The sequence below is a fragment of the Pimephales promelas genome, chromosome 13 (assembly GCF_988280905.1).
Source record: "Pimephales promelas chromosome 13, fPimPro1.hap1.1, whole genome shotgun sequence".
NCBI lineage: Eukaryota > Metazoa > Chordata > Actinopteri > Cypriniformes > Leuciscidae > Pimephales > Pimephales promelas.
The window spans coordinates 10884663-10911119 of record NC_142781.1 but is presented as its reverse complement, the minus strand read 5'-3'; the positions used below and the strand labels follow the sequence as shown (position 1 = coordinate 10911119).

At 39.4% G+C, this 26457-nt stretch overlaps 1 protein-coding gene across 3 annotated transcripts in view; it reads left to right on the top strand.

The window, feature by feature from the left end:
- Positions 1-26457, top strand: part of tiam2b (TIAM Rac1 associated GEF 2b) — a 51347-nt gene that overhangs the window by 8166 nt on the left and 16724 nt on the right. The window contains exons 2-14 of one of the 3 annotated variants that reach the window (XM_039693168.2): positions 13149-13359; positions 13558-14673; positions 15048-15492; positions 15623-15795; positions 15904-16128; positions 16817-17002; positions 17156-17305; positions 19587-19646; positions 22591-22758; positions 22967-23071; positions 23434-23512; positions 23619-23708; positions 23792-23998. In XM_039693168.2, coding sequence (XP_039549102.2) covers positions 13564-14673; positions 15048-15492; positions 15623-15795; positions 15904-16128; positions 16817-17002; positions 17156-17305; positions 19587-19646; positions 22591-22758; positions 22967-23071; positions 23434-23512; positions 23619-23708; positions 23792-23998 — 2998 coding nt within the window. In that variant the 5' untranslated portion in view covers positions 13149-13359; positions 13558-13563. Of the gene's footprint in view, positions 1-13148; positions 13360-13503; positions 14674-15047; positions 15493-15622; positions 15796-15903; positions 16129-16816; positions 17003-17155; positions 17306-19586; positions 19647-22587; positions 22759-22966; positions 23072-23433; positions 23513-23618; positions 23709-23791; positions 23999-26457 lie in introns of those variants that run through there. The other 2 variants (XM_039693167.2, XM_089118466.1) reach the window with 2 other exon arrangements.

The window sequence follows — 26457 nt, the reverse complement described above, 5'->3', positions numbered from 1 at the left end:
AAAACGCAGCTTTTTACCCAACCATCCAATCACAGTGTAGGAGGAGGGCCGGGTCAAATACCACAGCGACCAACTGGCAACAACACACACAACAACGGAACTAAATAATTTAAAACGAGAGCTAGAGCAAATTCTTTACATTGTTTTGACATTTTTATATTTGGAAACAAACTATCTGCAAAATCAGATACCAGTAACACTTCCCAGATTCCATACCTTAGCAACCAAAGTGTCTCAACTGAAAAAACGAAACAAAAACGCTGCGCCACCGAAGCACTCTCAAGTGTCTGCAGCAAGGCGTTTTTTAGAAGAGAGCCTGCTGTTTTCAGCTGTCTAAAAACACTTTGGTGGACACACGGCCTTAAAAGGTTAGTTCACCAAAAAATTGTCATCAGTTACTCACCCTCATGTCGTTCCAAAACTGTGAGACTTTCGTTTATCTTCGAAACACAAATTAAGATATTTCTTAATATTAATATTTCTGTCTTTCCATTGACAGTAACACAACTATCACTTTGACATGTTCATATAGAGATTGTAAAACTAATCCATATGAATCGAGCGGTTTAGTCCAAATGTTCTGAAGAGAATCACTAATTTTGAATAACATACAGATTTAATTAGGCTTTTATTCACAAATAAACATTAAACATTGATCAGCAAACACAAGCAGAACCTCAACTGAACCTGCTTGATGCTTAACAAAAACCCTCATTGGTTCTTGTAGAAGCTCAAACGTGTTTCTTAACACAAGAATTACACTCATTGGTTCTGGCAGAAGCTCAAACGTGCTGCGTATAACATGAGAATGAACCTCATTGGTTCTTGTTGAAGCTCAAACATGTTTCTTAACAAGAATAAACCTCATTGGTTCTTGCTGAAGCTCAAACGTGCTGGGTAACACAAGAATGAACCTCATTGGTTCTTGTTGAAGCTCAAACGTGCTGCGTAACATGAGAATGAACCACATTGGTTCTCGCACCCCAAGCAAACATGCTTGAGCTTCCGTTTACCAGAACTGATGTGTGAGTTGATGAATGTTTATATGTGAATAAAAACCTAAATTCAATCTGTTTATCATATAAAGCGATCAAGTCTCTTCAGAAAATTTGCACTAAAACCACCCGATGGTTTAGTTTTAAGATCCCTTTATTAACTTTTGAAGTGACAAAGTGGTAGTTGTGAGTGTGACTGTTAGTGGAGGGACAGAAAGCTCTCAAGATTTAATTGAAAACATCTTCATTTCTGTTCTGAAGATGAACAAAAGTTTGGAACGACATGAGTGTCAATAAATGACAGAATTTTCATTTTTGTGTGACCCTTTAATGTAATTTACAGAGGTCTTACATGTGAAAAAATAGTCATGTTTGACTTAAAACCAAAGCTGTATTATAGCATAAAATCTGACATAGTTTCCATTCTTCTTATTCAACACCAGTATGAAAGCAAATCCAGCTCAAGCACGTGCCTGCCTTTCAGCCGAACACCTACAGCTCTGCAAGCCAAAGAGCCATTGAACATCCAGCAGGGATCTGATGTGGAAACTTAACAAATGGGGAAAGGGAATTCACCTTAGTCCAAATCAAACAGGGCTGACACTGTCCTTGGCAAACCTGAACCCCCTTTTCCATTTTTGGCATATGGCGATTGAGGTGAATTCGCTGATTATGGAATTTGGATCAAACCCAGTCTGACCACTGAAGTGAAAAGGTGCAAATGTGACAGAACACAAGATTAGTTTGAGTTTAAATTGTTGACTAGGTTTCTAACACAATAACAGACTAATAACACGAGTGTAGTCTGTTTCATGAACAAATGTCTCTTAAAAAGAAAATTAAGTCAAAGTATGATTCTCAACTATGTACATATGGACCTTCACTTCAGTCTGCATAGTTATGGTTAAACATGCCTTGTGTTTGTTTGTGTCATGTGAACACACAGCTTCTTAGTCATGTACTGTAGCATATGGAAATGAGGAGTGATGTGTGCCCATGGCTGTAATTTTGGGAGCCGGAGGTCGGTTAGTCTAGGCGTCCGTTTGGGTGAGGGGGGCACCGAGCGGTTCGGGGGCTTGCTGTGGTCACACCACACTGGAAATTCAAGGACCCCGAATCAGCCGCTCTGCTATTTAACAGTAAAATACGATCTTATCAGCATCCCGCTTCTGTGTTAATAATGGACCTTGGGAAAGCCATGCGCCAGTGTGTCGTCTTTGCGCCGCTCATCAAATGATGTCAGAGTTGCAGTAAATTCGCAGAGATGACCACGACTTCTCAGAGAAACCCTTTTGTCTCCAGTCAGAGAAAACGAACAGGCATGTGCTGTTTTAACAGTTTGTTTACTCTTGTTTCTCTAATGAAATTTACCGAGTAAGAGCTGGTTTGATTCCCAGCTTTATCCATCCCTCCGGCGATAAACAGGAACGTTTTCCCATACCTTACCGAATGCTAAATAAAATGCAGAATGCTATGTTCAACTGTTTTAAGATGGGCTCCTCATGACATCATCCACTTTTCCCAGGCCTTCCCCCCAGTATAATGATCATCCTTCAGCCGCAGCTGCTTTTAATTACACATGCAGTGTTTCTCTTCAGTTCCCAAGACTGACGATTCTTATTCACTCCCTTACCCAGACAACTGTTTATCAGGACTTTATCTTGCCTACGGAAATATGTCTGTTGGAAGTGCGGGGTGTGAATTAGGGGGTTTGCACCAGCATTTTCAAACAAACTACAAAAGTTAGGCTACAAGTTAGTTAAAAAAGTACATATTTTTACTCGACTCTAAAGAGAACAGTCTCTTTTGCCTTTGACGGAAACCACAGCAACAGTTACTCCAACATTTTGCATTAAAATTGGCATTAAACACTACACTGACAAAACTAGAATATTGTTTCAAATAATATGAGAAATGCCTGTTTTAAGGCTTTAAAAGCCAATCTAAGCTAAGCCACAGAGTCTTGACTAGTGGAACGGTAAACTGGGAACTCTCAAATCCTATAAGATTAAGGATTTAATGTGCATTAAACAGAGCCCATTTTCCCACAAAGACTTTCTGTGAACCTCTATGACCCATAATTCACATTAAAACTAGAAATACGAGTGCATGCAGAAGTTGCTAGGGTGTTGTGGGTGGTTGCCAGGTTGCTACTAATTGGTTATTAGACTGTCCTGGGTTGATTACTTTCTGACCCAAGTCAAAAGAGCCTTAATTCTCAAGACAACTAATTTTAAGTATCATTAAAGGGTAACTAAACCCTAATCCAACTTTTTTTAGTTAATGGTCTATAAGATTGTGGCTTTATTAGTGCTGATCATTGATTCAAGTAACTAAAAAGTGTTAATGGCCCAGTGTGTTGGCCCAGAGTGTTAATGAATGGCCCAGAGTGTTAATGGCCCAGTGTGTTGATTGGCAGCGCTCAGCGCGTGCTCGGGAAATGTCCCGCCCCTTCATAACCACAAACTCTACTCAGATGTAAATATTACCAATGGAGTTTTCATTTTTGACAATTAAATTGGCAATTTTAAACCATTTCGACTTTCGAGCTTAATTCAGACCCTGACAATGTTAACGAGAGGATTGTGCAGAACGGATTTCAAGCACGGATTTCACAGGATGTTTCAGAGTGGTATGGATTTATTTGTAATTTTCTGTTGCATTTATTTGTGCCATTGCTCGTTATTTGATCTTATTTTATTACTGACTATCTGTAACAATTTAAAATGTTAATAAGTTAGGCTAATAGTTTTTGGTGTCATAACCTTATTTATTAAGGTTACATGGATAAACAACTAATGGTATGTTCAGACCGAACGCACATTTTTTTATCTGCGCCAGTAGATTACATACAAAAGTCAATGCAAAGATGCGAATAGACGCATCATTCGTGCCGGGCTTTGCGAATGACGCGAATTGGCGACGCGTTTGCCGCGAATGTCTTCCGCGCAAGTTGAAAACTCGAGCGAATGTTCAAGCGTCTAGCTAGACGCGATAGACGCGTATTTGATGCTCTATTCGCGTTCAGTGTGAACACACCATAAAACAATAACTAAGGGTATAGCGCATTGCTACATTGCTATGGAATCCACCTCATCTCACAATTGTGACTTGATTTCATGTAAAATCCACTTTATTTCTTGTCATTATGACTCTTTATTTTACAAAGTTATCATATCTCAGAATTGCAACTTTATTTCTTGTAATTGCCACGGTTTCCTAATCCTTGCCACTATTCTCAAAACATTTCTGTGAAATCCATCACAAATGCAACTTTACGTTTTGTAATATTCACTTTTTCTCACCATTGCCTCTTGCCATTGATTTTATATTGGGTTTCAAAAGTAATGTCATACTGTCGTGATGCTCGCTTTAGCAAACACCACTAACTAGTGATGCATTCAGAAGTCTGTAGGGTACATAAAGCCTGCAAAAGGACATGCTCTGATTCGACGTGCTCTCCTCTGACTATGCCTATGAGTCTTTCTCCAACAGTATTTTCCGTTCTGTCCAGCGCTCGTGCTGTGTTGTGTAAGAGGCACGCCTCTCAAATTCCCTGTGGTCAGATCAGATTTTTGGTGTAGACAGGAACCACAATATTCAGTCATGTTATGTAAGAGAGAAGGGTCTTTTGGGTTTGTTTACATGTGCCTTTCAGCCTAGAGGAGGTTCTTTTGTAACAGAGGATGACTGAATGTAACAACTTCAGCAAACGTTAGAAATGAAGCATTTAATGAGCACCAGCCGACATGGGTGCGGTTGAATCTAAACATCCATGTGACACCATCGATTGGGTCAGAAGATGAGTTTTCTTATAGAACCAAAGTATACTTTCCTTGGTGTTTTGATCCGGCTTGCTGACAAATCTGATGTCTTTGCAGCACTGTGTGCATAAGTGAGTGATTTGAGGGCTCAAAAACAAAGATACACTAGGGTAGTGTGGACTCGCCAAATGCATCCATTCTCATGGTCAATGGAGTGTACTTTTAAAGGCTTTCACACTCAATTTTGCACTAGAAACATGGAAAATGAAGTAAACTCAAGCAATTACAGTGGATATTCTCAGGGAGGAAGACTATTCCAACCCAATTCTTAAGATGCAAAACTCCCAGTGTGAGTTTTGTTAGGAATAACCCTTCAACATTGTTCCCATGCATGTTTGACCCAAACTGCCTAACCGGAACTGACATGGATGGGTGGACTGATTTCTCAATGACATTTGAAAAGAAAAGGAGCTTTCTGATTGGACAGTGGCCCACTAGCAGGAAAGGGCTCAACAACAGTGTATGGCCAAAGGAAATGACTCTTTTCTTTGTTGATATGAGAGCGATATTCTTGGCAGGCTGGACTTTTATCAGTGAAATGAATGGGCAGTTCAGTTTCGTACCTTGTTGAAATCTGTCTTTAGTGTTGAGCAATGCCATGCTTTACCCAGAAAAGTGTTTTTTTTTAATGACAAATTATGTTACATCATTGGTAAACTTAGTTATATCAAACATATTTGTATTTCTAACTTGACTCACGATCATGACAATGTGTCTCGCCTGATCAATTGTGAATGGATCACCTGAGAGGAATGTAAATAAGGTCTTAAGGCTTGTACTCTGCAACAAACAATATTAACAAATCATGCATGTTTTCTTGAGTCTTTGGCAAGGCTTTGTTTACTTAACTGTACGTTACAACTAACTTTGTTTATTCGCTGGAAAATATCAGTTTGTCATTGTTAACGTCTAAGCAAAAAGATAAAAATAGGAATTTATTGAAGAAAGATGCAGTTGGAGCTGTATTGATTTTGTGAGTGCAGCGCTTAGGAGTTGTGTGTTTCGGTGTGTTTAAGGCATTGCCGTGTTTACTCGGGCTTAGCTGTAACCGCAGCATCCTGCCCATTAGCAGCAACTGTGTGTTTGTGTGGTTTGCTGGTGGGAGTCAGGTGCTAAAACATGGCAGTGGCCAAATATTAGTCCTTCAGAGAAAAGCACCCAGACCCAGCATACAGTATTCTAAAGTTTTTTTTTATTATACAGTTTTACACTGCAAGGCTGTATTCATAGCCTTGCAGTGTAATGCTACGTTCACACCGGACGCGAATAGCACGTCAAATTCGCGCCTGATGCGTCTAGTTTGACGCTTGACTACTTTGTGTTAATCCGCCTGTCCCGCGCCCAGTTTGATGACCTGTTGTCCCGCATCGGAGCGAGGATCACCCTCGCCCTCATCCACCTAATCTAGCTGTCATTTATTTTTGTCTTGATGAATAGAGCCAGCTTCCAAAAGTTATTAACCTCTCCTGTGATTTTTTTTCTCTCTCATGTCCAGACACAAACTTATGCACATATGTTGATTGTCTTTACATCATAATACTATTTCATATAATCTAGATATGGAATGGATAACATTCAATACAAAATGAACATGTCTCGTATATAGAAATAATGTTTTAATTGATAAAATATTTGCTTTGTTGTGCATAATCCCACCATGCATATTACAAAGTAATTTATTGAAGCAGACACTTCACCACATGAGCAAGCAGCTAGGCTCCCGATTGGTTAACGCGGCACAAATTCATGCCAAAGTCCGGTTTTTTCAACTCGTGCGGGCAGACGCGAATTCGCATCAAACGCGTGAATGCAAAAATGGCACTAACTAAATCATTCGTGCGTAACGAGTTTAACGCGCCATTCGCGCGAACTTGACGCCTCATTCGCGCCGCAGGAATTTTTTACGCGCGTAACGCGTCTTTGCATTGATTTAACATGAAATCATTCGCGCCTGACGCGCTATTCGCATCCGGTTTGAGCATAGCATAAAACTGTAAAATAAAAAACTTTGGAATACACCAAAAACTGCAGAACAAACCAGTTGTCTTTCTGCTAAGCTAACTTTGACATGTTTTAAGTATGCGTCTTTTGAGACTTGGAAAACAGACCGTTGTGTGGTCAGAAGGGTCAGAAGTCTCCGTTCACTTTCAATTTATTTTAATCTGACAAGCATTAAAAACTGTACTTGGAGATATCAATTTAATGAAATAAAAGGTCACTTAAGTATACAGCAAGAGAGAATACTTTCATTACTATGGTTAAAGCTGCAGTCCGTAGTTTTTCCTCTTTGTCGCCATCTCTATACGAAATCTGCAATTGCAGTTATTTGCGGAATTATCAACAAAATGTCTTCTCCACTTTTGTTCTGACCAACCAAGGTAAAAAAGCATAGCAGTCTCTTTTTTTCTGTAGCCACTCCGAAGTCTGAAGTCTTTTTCATTTGTCTGAGAGCAAGTAGGAGCTGACTAGACACCGCTGGACTGACTTGCGTCAAAAGGACTCTGAGGATACCCTCAGAACTCAGAAGTCAAGCAGGTCATGCAATTCAGAAAAGATAAAGCAAAACCAAGACAAACTCCTCATAAACATTTAGTTTGCTTGCTTTTGGGGGATGAATGCTCAATACAAAACAGAAAAACAGCGGAAGCAGATTGAAGAACACTCCCATTTTAGTGCTGACCCTATGTTAGGCTCAGCCTTTCTGCCCACAAGCGGGCTATAAGAGACTATGTCTCAGGAAGAGGGAGGAACAGGTCCAGCCATGCTTCCTGTGTCCTAGTGCTGCTCCCTCCAGACCTGTCTTATCCAATCATCCCTTCATTTTCACATGAGAAATGTCCCAGTGCACACAGACCTTGCCCTTTTTATATATCTACCCTGTTTCAGCATGGTCTTCCTGTGAGCTATACCTCACATTGGCCTGCAGTGCTTTCCTTCCGTTCTGGATTGTTCTGTGACGCACACAGCAGCTTTCCTGTCAGGAAAAAGCATGCAACCCCCTTCAACCACTTATTCCTTTTTATTTCATTTGGATTGTAGCCTCTAAAGTATTTTTCAAAATAATTAATCAAAGACATTTTGGGGGAAAGCTTTGAGAATATTTCTTTAAGTAGAGTAGGCTACACTTAAAAATAGACAACACTAACTTTTTGCACTTTCATGAAGTCTCATCCTTTCCCTTCCAGGAAATCAGAACAAAAATAGTGATGACTTTAGCAATCATGTGCGCATCCATTTTTTTGTCCAATCAGGTGCTCTCTAGATTTAGAATGTCCCTCCACCTAATGCCACCTGCTGTGACTAGCAATAGCAAGGTTCACGAATGTGATGTCAACTAAGTGCACGCAATACATCCATAAAGGACAACACCAGACACTGTACAAACACAAGGACTTACTGTAAAATACAAACAGGGATGAAGGCCAAACAAGCTTAACATAAAAACCAGGGAATGTTCAATCAATGAAACCAATCAACAAAGAAAACTACAAAACTACTACAAGTTAAACAGGAAACAGCAACAAAACAGAAACACAAAACTTGAGTCCCGAGCTTGGTTTGTGACACATGATGTGTGACACACTATTCAAATTGTGTTCATAAAATGTAAATTATTTAGTGAACATTTAACAAAGCTAAACACATTTTTACCAGCCTGACATCAACAAAATCTCATATGGAAACTGGCATTGTCACTTTTGCTCAGTATTCTCACAAATTGCTGTTGAATTGACTGCCGTCTAGCGCCAACAAAAACAGTTTTCTGGAAATTGGCAGCATTTTGATGCTCTGTTACAGTATATTCAGTTTGGTGTGTTACGTAATTGCTTCTGTATGTCTGAAAGCACACAGACCTTGGCCCATCACATCTCATCAGATATTGTTGACAACAGCAGCCAAAGAAAATTGAAAATCTATTTCCTGTATTGCCTAGTGTTGTATTATGCTATGATTTGCCTTGTGAAAAAGAACTACACATTAGCATAGTTTTTAAAAAGAGTACTTATTAAGGAAATAAGATACTTTAAAAGAGTATATTTAAAGGAGAACTCTGGCGCAAAATGAACCTTTGGTCTAATTACACATTGTTGTCTAGTCAACCGTTATCTGAGATTTGTTTTCATGATTGCCAAATGTAAATAGTTTTATCTCTAAAAACAGTTTAGCCTATAATGCTAGTATATTAGGCATAGAGTAATGACAAATAAAAATCGCTTGTTATTACCACTAACAAGGCTCAAAATAGCCCCACAGTAACACGGTAGCATAATAAGGGTCCCTACATTCAAACTGAAGCATTGAGAACTTTGTCAGTGTCTATACAGGTTAATAAGAAGATATTTTATACACACAGTCAACTTCGCGAATACAGGAAGAAGCCATCTTTGAAAAATAGTCTCTACCAGTCGATCTACGAACGCTGATCCAAGTGCGCTGGTAAGATGTGAATAAGGTGATAAGGTGAGCGCGAACAGTAGGCTACATGTACTGAAGAGAAGAAAACGGTTCGTGTTTGTGTTTCTTCCGGAAACAACGGATCATATGAGATTCTTCACAGTGCAGCGCACTTGGATCGGCGTTCGTAGATCGACTGGTAGAGACTATTTTTCAAAGATGGCTTCTTCCTGTATTCGCGAAGTTGACTTTGTGTATAAAATATCTTCTTATTAACCTGTATGGACACTGACAAAGTTCTCAATGCTTCGGTTTGAATGTAGAGAGCCTTATTATGCTACCGTGTAACTGTGGGGCTATTTTGAGCCTTGTTAGTGGTAATAACAAGCGATTTTTATTTGTCATTACTCTATGCCCCATATACTAGCGTTATAGGCTAAACTATTTTTAGAGATAAAACTATTTACATTCGGCAATCATGAAAACAAATCTCAGATAACGGTTGACTAGGTAGCAATGTGTAATTAGACTAAAGGTTCATTTTGCGCCGGAGTTCTCCTTTAAGTGCAAAATTAACGTAATTTTGCTGGACATTTAATTATATTTTCATTTAATTGTAAATAGCATGCAGTGTACAGTACTTTAAATTTACATTAAACGTAAGTAGTTGAACTTAGGAGTGCTTTTTGTCCCATTTAAGTAGAACATGTTTAAGTAAATGTAAATTCATAAATGTTGTCTTTGAAATTTGATAAAAGCGTACTGCCAAATGTACTGACAAGTGTACTCAAGTAGCCTTTTATTGCATTAATATTACCTATATAATCTGCAAGTACATATTCTTTTTTAAATATTCCTCTAAAATTTAAAGCACACTACAAATGCAGATTCAGTAAAATTAAGACCCTGTTCTTTGCACAAGGGTTAGTCTACTCTTCAATGAGCCGCATATTACCCCTATGTTCCAGAAAATAATCTTGGAATCAAACAACGTGTGTGTGTGTTTGTGTGCTATGTCTGCACTGCAGTGCTCACACTTCCTGTCTGTTTCTTTGATCCAACCCATTACTTTTATCAAGCGATCACACCCCTAACACCTGGAACCAACAATGGTCTCTCTCTCTTTCTCCCTTCTCCTTGGTGCTCTTGTGTTGTCTTTGGTGTGGTAGTTTGTCTTAAACGTGTGGTGTGCTGGTAGTTATGGCATGCTGGGTCAAACAAGAGGCCCAGTCATGATGGTCTTTCAGGCGGCCAGCTGGCTCTACCACCCAAAACTACCCCTCCCAAAACCACTTAGAGTTGTCCTTTATAAAAATACATACTTTTATAATGCCTTCATTCTTAGAGCCAGGCAGACATAATCACTGTTTGCTGGGCGTAAAATGTGTAATGTGAGTGTAGATGTGCATGTGTTTTATATCAGGCTGCAGAACTGTGATTGCTTATTGGTTTGGAGAAGCAAGACTACATTCACAGTGTCTTATGCATATGTCCACCTGGTAGACTTTAAAATGAAAACAATAAATCAATAAAACTGATTTCCCACTTTAACTTATAACTAAATATAAATAGTTCCTGAATTATATGTGAGTGGACCGTGCAAAAGTCTATAGAGTGTTCTGGGTGTTTGCTTGCTGACAAAGTCAAAGAGCCCACCCCAAGTCCCTATGATATTCTAGATATATGGCTTGTGTCTTTAAGGGACTTTTCACCTGTTTTATTGTACGCCTGGCAAAAATTGTAAGTTGGATCATCAAGTCGAAAAAGTGAATAGCACAAGAATCACATGATTTAAGGTTTCATTAATGTCCATAGACCATTTTTCTTACAATAATCAAAAAAGTATCATAATGGTGCGTTCACAGCGCGTCAGGTGCGAATGATTTCAATATTAAGTCAATGCAAAGACGTTTCACGCGCGTAAAAAAATCCTGCAGCGCGCCTGGCGCGTTACGCACGAATGATTTATTTAGTGCTATTTGTGCATTCACGCGTTTGATGCAAATGCTGCCCGAGTTGAAAAATCTGAACTTTGGCGTCAATTCGCGCTGCGTTAACCAATCAGGAGCCTAGCTGCTTGCTCATGTGGTGAAGTATCTGGATGCTTCAATAAATTATTTTGTAATATGACTAAATGCCTGGTGTGGTTCTAAAGCACAACAAAGCAAATATTTTATCACTTAAAACTTTATTTCAATATGCGAGACATGTTCATTTTGTATTGAATGTTATTTATTACATAACTAGATTATTTGAAATATTATTATGATGTAAAGACAACCAACATACAGCACATAAGTTCGTGTCTGGATGTGAGAGAAAAAAATCACAGGACGGGTTAATAACCTTTGGAGGCTGGCTCTATTTATTATCAAAACAAATGACAGATTAGATGGATGAGGGCTAGGGTGATCCTCGCTCCGATGCGGGACAACAGGTCATCAAACTGGATGCACGGGACAGGTGGAAGTACCACTGACAGTGGCCGTCATCCAGCTCGAGCAAATGGTGAAACTAGCCAAACGGTTCACCTCTGAAGAGTCCGGTGGACACAAATACTCTCTATAATGCTCTCCAGAGCAAATATAGAGTGGTAACTCTCTCGATGAATGCTCGAACAACATAAAAAAGATGGCCCCCAACAGGTTTCGATTCTGACGCACATGATGCGTGTAAATTTCGCTTCAAACTTTTTTTTTTTACGCGCGTCACTTTCACTCTTGACACGCGAATTAACACAAAGTGGTCGAGAGTCAAACTAGACGCGTTAGGCGCAAATTTGACGCGCTATTCGCGTACGGTGTGAATGCAGCATGAGAGTAGTCCATAGAGGGAAATATTAGAGGCAGACATATGCTTGACTTAATTCACAAAAGGTCTGTGATGCTTCGTGTCAAGAGCAGATGGAAAATACCGATACATAATAAAACATCCAACAAGTGCCTTTGACTTATCACATAGCCGCTCCTGGCTCAGAGTTTGGCACTGCCCAGTCTTGTGCTTCTTTTTGGAATGAATGAATTGCGCGGGTCGAGGGTGACTGATCTCACTCCTTAGGGCAGCAGATGGCCAGTGAGATGCACAAAGAAGCTCACAATGTGAGCGCCTGCCATTCAGATCATCTTTTCTGAATGGGACAGGACACACATCCCACAATACCCTGGTTCAGCCCTCTGCAGCCCGCCGTCTGGAACCGACAAAGCACATTGGATGCTTCTGTGTTCCGTGTCTTAAAAAGCCACAGTGTTCGAAGCATATTATCACACCGCCTGCTGGTACTTATCATAATGAAGCAGCCGTCCGCCTCCCTGATGCATCTCCAGCGCACTGTTCCTTGCTTCATTGAAGCTTGGTCGTGTGAAAGAAGATGGTGTTAGCGGCATTCAGTGCTCACTCTCGGGTTAGAGGTCATGGTTAGGGTGGTGTGTTTATAATCCTCCCCCAACCCACCATATCCATATCCTCTCGAGCTGCTGTGGCACCCCAAAGTTCCTTCTCACCCTTACCCCCTCAATAACGTTCACAGGATATGAAAATTCCCCAGCAGCACTTCATCCTGCCACTAATAAAATGCTCATTATGGATATTTTCCAAATACAGCTTTTAGACAAAACAATGCGAACACAAACATATATTCAGTCCAAACACTTTGCTTGGAGGGGTCGAGTTACTCAACCATTATGGTTCAGACAAAAAAATAAAGAAAATTGTGAGGAATTTCCTAGCTTGAAAATAAACAGTGAGGTTGTATGAAGTCTCCCCTTGTAAAAGCTTGTGGTGCTACGTCATGGAATGTGGCAGCAGGACAGAAGCATGAGGTCTGTTTAGATTTGGGGTTGGGGGTTGGAGTGGGGCTTCCCACTGCAGACTGCACACATAAGAGCCGACTGTGTGTTACTGACACATGCCCCTCCCTTCCTCTGTTTCTCCACAGATGAGCGATGGAGAGAGAGGGGAACAGCTGTGGTAGAGAGACAGTGAAGGGAGGAGGATCTCAGTGAGAGTCAGATGCTGCACAAGGCAGGAACAGAGAGAAGTCGACCAAAGAGAACATTGGGAAAAGAGGATGACCAAAGCAAAGGAATACGCCTAACAAAAAAATGAAGGAATATCTTTGTGTGCTTTGACAAGTGGCATTATAACAGGTAAAAGTAACTCTACTACTATACAATCTTGTTCTTTTAAAATGTTTTAATGTGTTTGGGTGTGTGGATAGGTGGTTGGATGGATAGACTCATGTAGTCAGATTAGACAGATGTATAAATATATGGAGTTAGGTAGGAAGATGGATGAATGTGATACTTAACTTTCAGCTTAATGTTTTGCTACCATTTTCCTCACAGATCAGAATGGGAAATACAGATAGTCAGTACAGCGGTTTCATCATCCCTGGTAAGGGAAAATCTAGCTCCCTAAAAAAAAAAGAGGAGGTACTGTCCCCGCACTCTTGGTGGAGGAACTCTGAGAGCACGTCTGGATACAAGGCCAAAAATGGTTTTTCACCACACAAGAACAGCCAACCTTACATCTCCCGCCATTATGACTGCATTAAGGGGAGATCTAGTGACAAAATATGTGCAGAGAGCCACCAAGAGAAACTTTTATTCCAGGGAAATGGTTTCTTTGTTGGCTGCAGACAACAGACTGGAGGCCTCCAGGCCCCTCTGAGGAGCCCCAGTTCTGAGCTTAAAGACAGTAAGAGCAGTCCCAAAGTTCTTTTTCGCGAAGATGGAAGTCTGAGGGTAGAGTTTACCAATGCACGGAAGGAGCCAGATGTTGAGCTGTCTCTGAGCAGTTGTCTCAGTGGACCTGTTGATGCTACCCAGAGGGCCAGTAATGGGAGCTCTCTTAGCTCTGAGGGCTCATGGTATGACTCACCCTGGGGGAATGGAACAGATCTTTGTGACAACGTCTTCACCACCAGCCAGCCTTCAGACAACAGTAGTGGATATACCACACTCTCATCCACACGTACAATGGACCTTGGATGTTTTAGTGGGTACCCTACAGAACAGTCTGAGAATCATATGGGTAGCCTCGCCTGCCAAACCACAGTTCATGCCAGTCAATACGCAAGTAGTGATTCCTATAGCAATGGGTACAATACCAACCACGCTGAGGGGGACAGTGGTATTGGGGACTCGGTGCTTCTTCATTTGGAACATAATGGATTATCTGATCTATACACAAACCCCAACATGACTGTGCCATTCCCTACCGTGGGCATCCAAGTGGCGGATCAGCTTGAGGACACTCCTCAGCTCCAAGCCTCACTGACCTCTTCCCTGGATGCAAACTCCCAAGACGAGAGTCGGGAAACTCAGCATTACACCTCACAGACCCTACCATGCAGAAAAGCAGTTCCTGATGGGAACACAAGGAAGGACTCGCTCAAAAGTCGCATCCGCCGCCTCAGCGACTGGACGGGAAGTCTGAGTAGGAAGAAGCGGAGGCTGCAGGTGAGAAAATTATTTGTTGGTGTATTGGGGATTAGCACCTGTCTGTCAGCATAGCAGATCTTCCTGTTCGACTCCAAAATAATCATGCTGATGTTATCATATTAAAATTCCATCTACTCTTCAGTGTTCTAGTTGAAGTTGACATTTTTTCAATGCTGGAATATTCTTAGATGGCAGACCTCTCTGAAACAATGATTTAAAGAAATGTTTTAAAAAGGTATACTTGTTGAACTGCCCATAATTTGCAGAGTTGTTAAGAGAAAAGTCAGAATAAGGGTATAAAAGGTTTACAACATTGTGTCAACCTTGTAACACAAGTACATGTTAAGTACATTTGTCATCCTTTTCTCATTCGTCTCTTTCATGTGCATCAGGAACCTCAGGAACCTAGTACTGTGGACTTTACCAATGTCTTTAACTGTGGAGCTGGGGGCACACTAGAGGAATCCAGACCATTTTGGAATCCCATGTCCTCCCAGACAAAGGCGGACTGCTCTGGGTCCTTAACGGTCCCATTTGGTCATCAGAACCAGGGTGCAGCCCTGAGGCAGAACATCTATGAGAACTTTATGCAGGGCCTGGAGACTGGCAGTTGCAGTGGAACTGCTGATGGACCCCAGTTCTGGGAATGTGAAGGGGAGAGCAGCAATGGCTCAATGGGCTCCTTGGAGCAAATGGACTTCCTGTTTGAGAAGGAGCAAGGTGTTGTGCGGAGGGCTGGCTGGCTGGCTTTTAAGCCCCTCATTTCCCTCCACAAGGATCGCAAACTGGAGCTGGTAGCAAGACGCAAGTGGAGGCAGTATTGGGTCACGCTTAAGGGTAAGATAGTAGTCTTGAAAACAAGCGGTGACTAAATGCAGAATATAATATTTCTGTTGTCAGTCTTAGATAGTGTGTCCTCTACATTATTAGACGCTCTATCTCAGATCTGGTTTCCTGTCTCCTGTAGGCTGTACACTTTTGTTGGGTGAATCCAATGGAAAGACCTCCCCAGAGCAGGAATGCACACCACATTACGCAGTGCTTGCTGAGGACAGTATTGTGCAGGCAGTTCCTGAGCATCCCAAGAAAGAGAACGTCTTCTGCCTCAGCAATGCCTATGGAGACGTCTATCTCTTTCAAGTATGCCCCCTTTATCATATAATATATCACACAATACACCATTTCCACATGGTTGAGTCTTGGCTGCATGTTGTCTCTTACCTCACACCTCTTGCCTCTTACCTGCAGGCTGCAAACCAAACAGACCTGGAGAACTGGGTGACAGCCATCCACTCTGCCAGTGCATCACATTTAGCTAAGCGCCAGGGGAAGGAAGACACTCTACGTTTGCTGAAGAGCCAAAGCAGAGGTCTCCTGCAGAAGATCGACATGGATGGCAAAATGAAGAAGATGGCGGAGCTGCAGCTGTCCGTCATCAGTGACCAGAAGAACAGGAAGGCTATTGAGAGCCAGGTAAGGAACAAAACGGATGTGTGTGTGGTGTTTATGCATACGTGTGGTTTGTTTTAAAAGATTAAAGGCCAAAACCAAGTAGTTCAGAAAGAGTGGTTTGCTAAATTGGGCACTTAAGTCATTGATGTCTGTGTTTGAATAGAAACCACACCACGTGCCTTCAATATATCTGAGTATGGTACATGAATTTAAACTTGAAACCCCCATTAATTTACTAGGTTGTTGTTAGAGCATTGCTTTGCTAAGATGTTCTGTGTGATTTCTAGGGCATTGCTAGTAGGTTGCTTGGATGCTATAGGTAATTCTTGGTCATAGCTACTGTGTTCTGGGTGTTGCTAGAGCTTTTTTGTGGAAAGTTTGGGTGTTCTGGGAGGTTGGGAGATTGCTTTCTGGCCCAAGTCAAAAGAGCCTAGGCCAGTTCTCCATGATATTCTGATCCCCCACATATAGTTTATGTCTTTGTTTCAAATTAAAAATCTCCCAGATGTTACCTTCTCACATCTCTCCTTTCCTCAATAAGCCACACAATTTAAAATACATCTAGTTGTCTAAATAGGTGCAAATCGTGCATGCCAAGTAAAGTGCCAAATTCAAACTTTAGTATTACTATGTAATATTTAAAATGTCAATAGCTTTCTCAATTGCATTTCAGTCACATTTCTCTCTCTCCTTTATCTCTGACCCATAGATCCAGCAATGGGAACAGAACCTGGAGAAGTTTAACCTAGAGCTCTTCCGCATGCGCTGTTACCTGGCTAGCCTGCAGGGCACAGAGCTGCCCAATCCAAAAAGCCTGCTAGCGACTGCTGGACGCCCATCTAAAATGGTTCTTGGTCGTCTGGGAATTTTCTCCGTCTCATCCTTTCATGCACTGGTGAGGATCCGTCACATGCTTTCAGGGTATTTTGTAAAATACCTATAAAGACCTCATTAAAACAATGTACCTTTGAGACACACCACAAAAATTCAATTAAGATGAAGCATTACGATTCCGAGAAATGTCTTAAATGAGCTTGTGTTTGTGCAGATATGCACTCGTGATGAGGCCACCCTGAAGAGACGATCTCGCTCTCATCCTCGAGGAATGCGGAACAAACGAGGACTACTGTTTTCTTCACAGAAGGGATTGGACAGTCTGACCAAACGCAACTGTGAAAAGAGACAGTCCCTGTCCCAGGTAAGACTGAAGTTAGTGCTTCTCTTTACAAGTCTTTAGTCAGAATGTAAAGGAAAGTTTGGCCAGAAAGTTTGGGAACCTTGTATTTTGAGACTTGCCAAAACCTAACAATATAGGATATAATTACGATAAATAAAAAAGGAGTAGTTTCCCTTAACTTCTGTTAATTCTAATAGAAATTAATCAATGTGTACAAAAAGAAGTGTGTTTGCATTAGGCGTCTTACCCTGTGGTTTACTGGCCTGGGTTTATGACTGCAGCACTAAATACTCGTTTAAGACATAGGCCTGTTTTACTCATTTAGTCTCACGGTAGCATGTTAATGCTGTCCACAGGTGTCAGGGTGGGAAACACTGTCACACTCACCGGATAAAACAAACAACCACTCATCAAAGCTTTCTCTAGAGGTCAAATGGCAGAAAAACACACAGTGGCCCTGTTCCTTTCTCCCGTCAAAGTGTTTGAGAGCTGTTTTAGAAATACTGTTTCTGGATCAGTACTTGTAATTAAGCCTAGATCAGCATTCCTTCTCTGAAGGGCTTTTGTTAACACAGAGCATGAGCTTTAATATAGACGGCCTCACGTGAGATCGGAGCCGATAGCTCAGCGATTCCAGCCTCATAATGATCCATCCTTAAATGGACCAAATCTGGTCAAAACAGCCCCTAATAGTGCATGATTCCAAAGACGGGAATTACCACAAGCTGCATGAGGTTAATTGCTGCAAGCTGGGAGCAGTCTGAGAGGAGAGACAGCGTACGATTTGAGTGCACAAGACTTCCACCACACAGATGTAGTGTCTGATGCTGGGTGATTCAGCAGGGTTACAGGGGGCAGTGTGATTGTTTCCAGAGGGGTGAGATGCTTTAGTCAGAGTTGTTGTCCCACAGATAAATGTCTCAGTTGTGGTATTGCTACTGTTTCGTTGATGTCCAGCTCTTGTACACTTTTCATAACTTTTTGAAGTATTAATATCATTCCATTATTGCAAGCCTTTGAGTTATGCCTATCGCGATTTGTACATTTGTGATGTTTGCGATATTTCAATATATCTTGCAATCCTAACGTCAACTTAAGTTGTGTTCACATTTTAAAGTGACGTGTGAATGTTGCTACATACTTTACATCACTACAGACCTTTTTTTGCCTACAAAATATAGTTAAAATTTCGACATCGAAATTAGCCTTGCAAGATACATTAACCACACTTTAAGTTTTTGTTGGACCATAAAAAGCAACAGGACATATTTTTGTTGGTTGCTTGGTTGCTTGCAGCCAACCAATAGTGAAATCCCAGTCCTAAATCCTGTTCCTCGTAACTAATTTCTAATATACTGTATATTGAACATCAAAAATCTTATAGTATCAGTTTGATAAGTGTGGACAGACAAATAGCGTGTCATTTGTCACTTATTGTAATACAGCTGGTTTGGACATGGATCATTGCATCCTGAATGCGTTGGGACAAGCTTTGTGGAAAAAAAAGAATTTAAGATAGCCGCTGAATTTCGATTGTCAGATTGAATTCAATGCTAAAATGTATTCATAAAATAGGATTTTCATCTGAATAAAAAGGATGTTTTACCCAATATTTCTGTTGTCTGTTTTGAGTTTACTAGAATATTGTGTTGTTAGCTTAGCAACATGCTAACATCAGATGTTGCAAGTGCAAGAAAAAGTCATGTTACTTGTGCGCGTCACAAGTAGCACTGTTAGTGTGAAGTTAACTGTATTGTTGCTCATGAAGAGTGTTTCAGTGAGGTCCTTTGTGAGGTTTCATTTAAGTTAGAATGCTAACTTAGAAAGTAGCTAGCTGCCTATAAAGACAGTGATGCACTTCACCGATCAAACAAAGCTTGTCAATTTTGATATTTCAGGTTTTGCTTTGAGTGCAAGGCATACCCTTGTCTGTTTGTATACATCCTTAATATAAGTATGTGTTTGTACACGCACACAGTGTTTATGTGTTAGCATGAGGACGCATGGGTGTTTCGGGTGAGGGGAAGCCATGTCTCCCACTCTGCCCTCAAGATTAAGGCTGATCCATCCGTCAGCTTTCATAGATCTATAATTTTAGCATCTTCCAGACCTCTCATTATTTCCCAGCAAACCTCAAGGTTATTTCTGCTGTGATCTACAATCAGAATAGTATCAAAGCTGGCGCCTCAGATCGATGGCTTCTAATTAAGGCACAGAAATGCAGAACATCCTTCTTTTTTTAGCCCAGATGCTGCTCCAAATGTCTCATGACGTGCATTAAATTGTTCTGTTTGTGATGCAGATATTTGAAGGATATTCCTCTGGATCATTTGGTCATCCATCCACGCAAAGCAGCTCAGAGGTAATTACACCACTTTAACATTACTACACATCATAATGTAACAAGTGAGAATCCATGTTAGACCTTGTGAAAATGAAGTGCAATAAAATGCATTAACTGTGCACTTCATATTGGAAAACAGCTTGAAGATAATATCATGATTATAACTCATAACACACTTACAATTTTATAAATTGCAATAATGTGATATTAAAAGATTTACTCTAAAATAACATTTTAAATAATCACGTTTTAATAATATTTTGTTGTGGTTTCAAGAAGTACACTTATTTTGATGTGTTGACTAACATACTAAAGCTTGATTATAATTTTAACTGTAGAATTTTTATTTATATTGATATTACATTTAAAGTGAATATTATAACATATTTGTCATGACACACGTTTCAGAATATAAATTCAAGTATATTTGAATTACCAGCATCAGTACATTCGGTTACACTTTACTCATATATCAAAAAGACAATTCAAGAAATCATGAAATTACATTTAAGATTGTACTTCAGTCCTACTTAAGTATGTCAAAAATAGCACTCAAGTTCAACTAATGGCATTTAATTAGGGCTGTCAAACGATTAATCGCATCCAAAATAAAAGTTTGTGTTTACATAATATATGTGGGTGCACTGTGTATAATTATTTTCTATATATATAAATACACACATGCATGTATATTTAAGAAAAAAATATTATTTATATATAAAATATCTATATTTATATATAATATAAAATTATATATGAATCTATACAGTACATACATGAAAATATTTCTTAAATATATACAAGCATGTGTGTGTATTTATATGCATAAAATAATTATACACAGTGCACCCATATATTATGTAAACACAAACTTTTATTTTGGATGCGATTAATTGCCCTACATTTAATATAAATTTAAACTATAATACATTTTCATTTCACTATAATACAATTGCAATTACGTATTTCAGAAAACATTACATTCGTAAGAATATTCTTTTAAAATATATTATTCCATAGAAAGTACTCGTTTTGAAGGTACTCATAAGCTATTATTGTAATTACATTGTTCTTAATACTTTTTGCCCATGCAAAAAATGTCACGTTTTTTACCAGAAAAATACAACCATAGGTATGGCTCTGATTAATTGTATCATTGCACATATTTTGTCCCCTTAATTTTTCATAAAGACCGGCTTGACTATTGTTTTACAGTTTTTTTTGTTCGCTTTGGTACTATTTTCACAAGTAAGGTGTACATTTTCAAAACTCTTAGTACAAAAATCTAAACTGATCACACTTGTAACGCAGCTAGTCATTCTTTCAAAACCTGATGTTTTCAGTCCACATAATCATTATTTCAAACACAAGATTATTGTAATATGTAATGAGAACATTTGGTTTAATCACTGAAACACAACAATATGATCTTCTTTCAGTTTAGTACTTTTAACAATCAGTTCATCCAACGGCAAACAATGCAAGATACATGTTTCAAATTGGCCTTAGAAGTGCTGAAATGAATATGCTACAGTACTATACTGTAAAAGACAGATTACACAGTTTTACTGTAACATTAGGCAATACACTTACAGTACCCAACATTTACATTATCTATAATTTCCAAATATCCATCATATATGTAATCAAGTGAAGGATCAATGAAGACATCCTCTACAATCATTTACAGTACATAGTGGCCAATTTTGGTTACCACCACTATATGTGAAATCAATTAGCTATCACGAGTATTCATCATGTGTGGTTACATGTAATTTAAATATTCATACAAACACACATTTTATTTCTGTAGTTCTCAAAATCCATATACTGTATATTGCTGAAATGAGAATCTATAGGTTTACCAAATGATTAATTGATTAACCATTAAGATCTGTTGGATTAAATAATAGACAAAAGTATTAAACTGAACAAAAAGAGATGCAAATCAAAAGTTTGATAGTAAGAGCTTTATGAAAGGCAGTTACTGTGAATGAAACAATAAGATGAAACACTTATTTTGTGTTGTGAAAAGGATACTTTGTGATTGTGTGAATTGTACTAACACAGTTGAAAACATGATGAAATGTTTGAAAAAAGTGCACTTTTGATGATCTGTTGTGATATTAGCACTAAGAGTTTTGAAAATGTACACCTTACTTGTGAAAATAGTACCAAAGCGAATAAAAAAAACTGTATCTTATCAGTAGATTGTGCTTCGCAAGCAACAGTTTAAAAATAGCATTGCAAAGTCTGTAAAGAAATCTTATTCTTGTCTAATCCCCATTTTGAGGCTGTAGCTGAAGGACAATAGAATTACACTGAGAGATCCTCCCCCATTTCTGGCCACTTCTCCACAGCGATCTGTTTGCCCTGCATACTGTCAACAGATCAGCAGGTTGTTGTGACAGCTGTGTGAGTCGAGTCAGTGAAAAGGGACGTGACTCCCCCCCCCCCCCCCCCCCCTTCTCCCTCTCACAGAATAAGGAACGCGCTAAAGATCCACAATAGTGTTGCTGGCACCTGGCTTTGACCCAGCATGAGCAGAGACAAGCTTAGGAGGGAATTTTCCCTCAATTTTGTTTCCTTCAGCTGGGTGTTCCAGCGTCAAGTTACTTTAATGTCCTTACAGAAAGAAAAATGCAGAGTGAAGTAACAAAATGACAACCTCCTAACATGTTTGATGATTTATACAACTTGTGCACTTGAGTGGGATTTTTGACTGGTGCGATATTAACAACCGGTTTTGTAGTGAAATATTTTGTTAAATGGTGCTTGACATTGTTTTGACAATCTATTTTCATATTCACAGGGAATCAAAACGGAAAATTACATTCATTACACCCAACATACTTTTAAAAAGAGCGCTTATTAGGATATCATTTAAATTCAATGTAATGTTTTATGTAATGTTATGTAATTCAACTTTATTCACTTTTGGTCATTTTCTATGCATCAGCAGAAGCTGGACGTCTTTACCAAACTGCATTTACCAGCGCCACCTGAAGGTCACCCGTGGGACTGCGGTCTGGAAAGCCGGGCTTATCTGCTCATGCCGGACGGTCAGGTCATCAATGTGCCGGTCAAACGGGACTCTCTAGTTTCTGATGTTCTCTCATTGGCGTGCAAGGTAATTCATCAGTCACCGTGACCTGGACACATGAACAAATAAAGTTTGAATTTTCTGTCGTTCGCGGTCATGAAGTGGCAGGAAGACTCCACACTAGCTTGAGGTTGTCGCAGGATTCATATGCTGTCGCTTTAATCATTCAATAAATCATTACACATTCTGTGCTCCATAATGCTGACCATATGAATATAACAATGGATGTTTTTAGGTAAAACAGCTTGACCCGGATCTGCACTGCCTGCACATGAGGAGACATTTGGGACAAGATGTGGAGAGACGCACTGCAGCACCAACAGACCTGCTGAGAACCCTGGTGAGACTAAAACACACTTTATGAAGCAGATTGTTCAAGCTAAACACTAACCCCTGGTTTCGCAAGTCCTAAAGACTAAAATGCATGTTCGAGCTGCACTTACATATCTTAAAATATTTTGCCTCAAGATGCGCATTTTAAATGTATTAAAATGTCCTAATTAAACTAAGGTCTAATCCTGGCTTAATCTAAGCCCTGTCTGTGAAACCGGGGCTATATATATTAGCATTGACTCCAACAATAAAAACTAGACTGGAAGTCCAAACTGGTCTAAAGTTGTTGTTTTTTCCCTGTTATACACACTTATTTCAAAAACCTCGCCGTATCACTCCACACAATGATGTTCTGCTCTTGTTTAACAGGTCTATGATGAACTGGAAATTTGGCCTCGCAATGTGTTGACCTTAAACATGTCCCGTCCGGACACAACCATAGACTTTGGTGAGTAAATGATGAAAAAGGTCTACTTTTCTATGAATTACTTCTTTAAATTTGCCAGTGTGTCGATTGGCTAAAGATACATAGATCAAATCTGACGTCTCCGCAGGTTTCGCTGTCACGGGTCACGTGGATGGCGCCAGGAGAAGTCACGTCTATGTGAGCGAGGTGAATCCTAAAGGCTTGGCGTTTATCCAAGGTAACATTTCAATATTTTCTTTTCCTCGATGAAATGATTGGTGATGTTGGGATTTATGTGTATGATGTGTTTTGTCTTTGCAGGTCTGAGAGCAGGAGACGAGATCTTGACTCTCAACGGCGCGAGCGTGGCCTCTCTCGACCTCGGCCTCATGCAGAGCTTCTTCAGCCAACAGGATCTCCATCTTGTCCTCAGACGTGAGGAAAACAGCTCAGATGAGCAGAGCTCTGTTTGGCCAGACTGTGAACCGGATCCGGGCCACATCCTTCACCTGGAGCAGTGGACCACTGGTAGGACAGCAGATGTCTGTGTAATGCACTGTGAACAATACACTCTCAGAAAAAAAAGGTACAAAAGCTGTCATTGGGGCTGTACCTTTTCAAACGGTAAACGTTTGTCCATTTTAGGTGCTAATATGGACATTTAGGTGCTAATATGTGTATTTTAGGTGCTAATATTTGCATTTTAGGTGCTAATATGTACATTTTTGGTGCTAATATGGACACGTAGGTGCTATATGTGCATTTTAGGAGGTAATATGTACATTTTAGGTGCTTATATGGACATTTAGGTGTGCATTTTAGGTGCTAATAAGTACATTTTAGGTGCTATTATTTATTTTAGGTGCTAATATGGATATTTACAGTAGGTGCTAATATGTGAAATTAAGGTGCTAATATTTGCATTTTAGGTGCTAATACGTACATTTTTGGTGCTAATATGGACATGTAGGTGCTTATATGTGCATTTTAGGAGGTAATATGTACATTTTAGGTGCTTATATGGACATTTAGGTGTGCATTTTAGGTGCTAATATGTACATTTTTGGTGCTAATATGGACATGTAGGTGCTATATGTGCATTTTAGGAGGTAATATGTACATTTTAGGTGCTTATATGGACATTTAGGTGTGCATTTTAGGTGCTAATATGTACATTTTAGGTGCTATTATGTATTTTAGGTGCTAATATGGATATTTAGGTGCTAATATGTGTATTTTAGGTGCTAATATGTAAATTTTTGGTACTAATATGGAGATGTAGGGGCTATATGTGCATTTTAGGTGCTAACATGTCCATTTTAGGTGCAAATATGTCCATTTTAGGTGCTATTATGTACATATTAGGTGCTAATGTGTACATTTTAGGTGCTAATATGGAAATTTAGGTGCTAATATGTACATTTTAGGTGCTATTATGTACATTTTAGGTGTCAATATGTACATTTTAGGTGCTAATGTGTACATTAAGGTACCAATATGCACCCTTTAGGTATAAAAAGTGTACCTTTTGAAAAGGTACCGCCACAGTGACAGCTTTTGTACCTTTTTTTCTGAGAGTGTACCATTCAAACGTTTGGGGTCGGAAAGATTTATTAATGTTTCTGAAAGAAGCTTCTTATGCTCATTTTGATAAAAAAAATACATTAATATTGTGAAATATTATTCAAATCTTTGGTCACACTTTATATTAGGGTCCAATTCTCACTATTAACTATGACATTTGCCTCAATAAGCTTCTAATCGCTGTTTATTAATAGTTGTTAAGTTCTGGGTATGATTAAGATATGTTGAATATGGTTTTGCAGAATAAGGCATTAAAATGTGCTTTATAAGTAATAATAAACAGTCAATATCCTAGTAATACACATGCTAATAAGCAACTAGTTAATACTGAGAATTGGACCCTAAAGTGTTACCGAACTTTGTTCTCTTTTAATATATTTCAAAATATTAGGGCTTGCACTGATATGAACATGTTGGCCGATAGCGATAATCGATTATTCTTTATATTTGAAAGCCGATAACCGATATATTGGCCGATAAATCTAAATCCAAATTTTTATATCATTTTTGAGAGCCTGATTACAAAAACAAAAGTCTCACCATTAAAAGCCATTATCCAAGCACACAATTATGATGTTCTCATTATAATTTTATGTAGCCTGTATGACAGACTTCACATTGAAGGGGTTGCAATCATATTTCCAGCAATTCAAATCCATCATGGTGAACAATGTGCATCTGAAGTGTCTCAGCTGAAGGAAACAATGCCGGATTATTAATAGAATAATACCGAAAATATTAAAAATGATCAAATATTAGTCGATACAGATATGGTGGCCGATATATGGCACATCTCTACAAAATGTGATTTATTCCTTTGATGCAAAGCTGAATTTTCATCACCATTACTCCAGTCTTCAGTGTCACAGGATCCTTCAGAAATCATTCTAATATATTGATTTAGTAGTGTCAGACTCAGACGTCAAGCCCACAGCTGAACATATGTTGCATAAGTTTTACACGCCGGTCTGTTATTGTAGGGACATTGAGATTAACTGTGATTGGTTGCTTCACGTCATTTAGACACCCTCTTGGCAGTCCTTGACCAATGAAACCTGCTCTGGCTACACATTTATTTAGTGCTCATGTGCAGCTAGACATTGACAACAGTTGCATTTTTGTGGACACCTTGATAAAAAAAAAAAATCAGGATTCTTTGATCACTAAAAACTTCAAAAGAAAACAATCTAACCGACTCCAAACTTTTGAATGATAGTGTATGTGCCAATTACATATTTGCACATTAAATTGCATGTGCCCTGCTATTGCTGCAAAACTCTACATGACCTGCAGAGGGCGACACACGTCTCATTTGCCGTATGACTCTTATTGGGGTTCTATACTGTATATTTCTGCATGCTATTTCATGTGTCATGTGCCTTTGGTGGGATCTATCAGTGGTC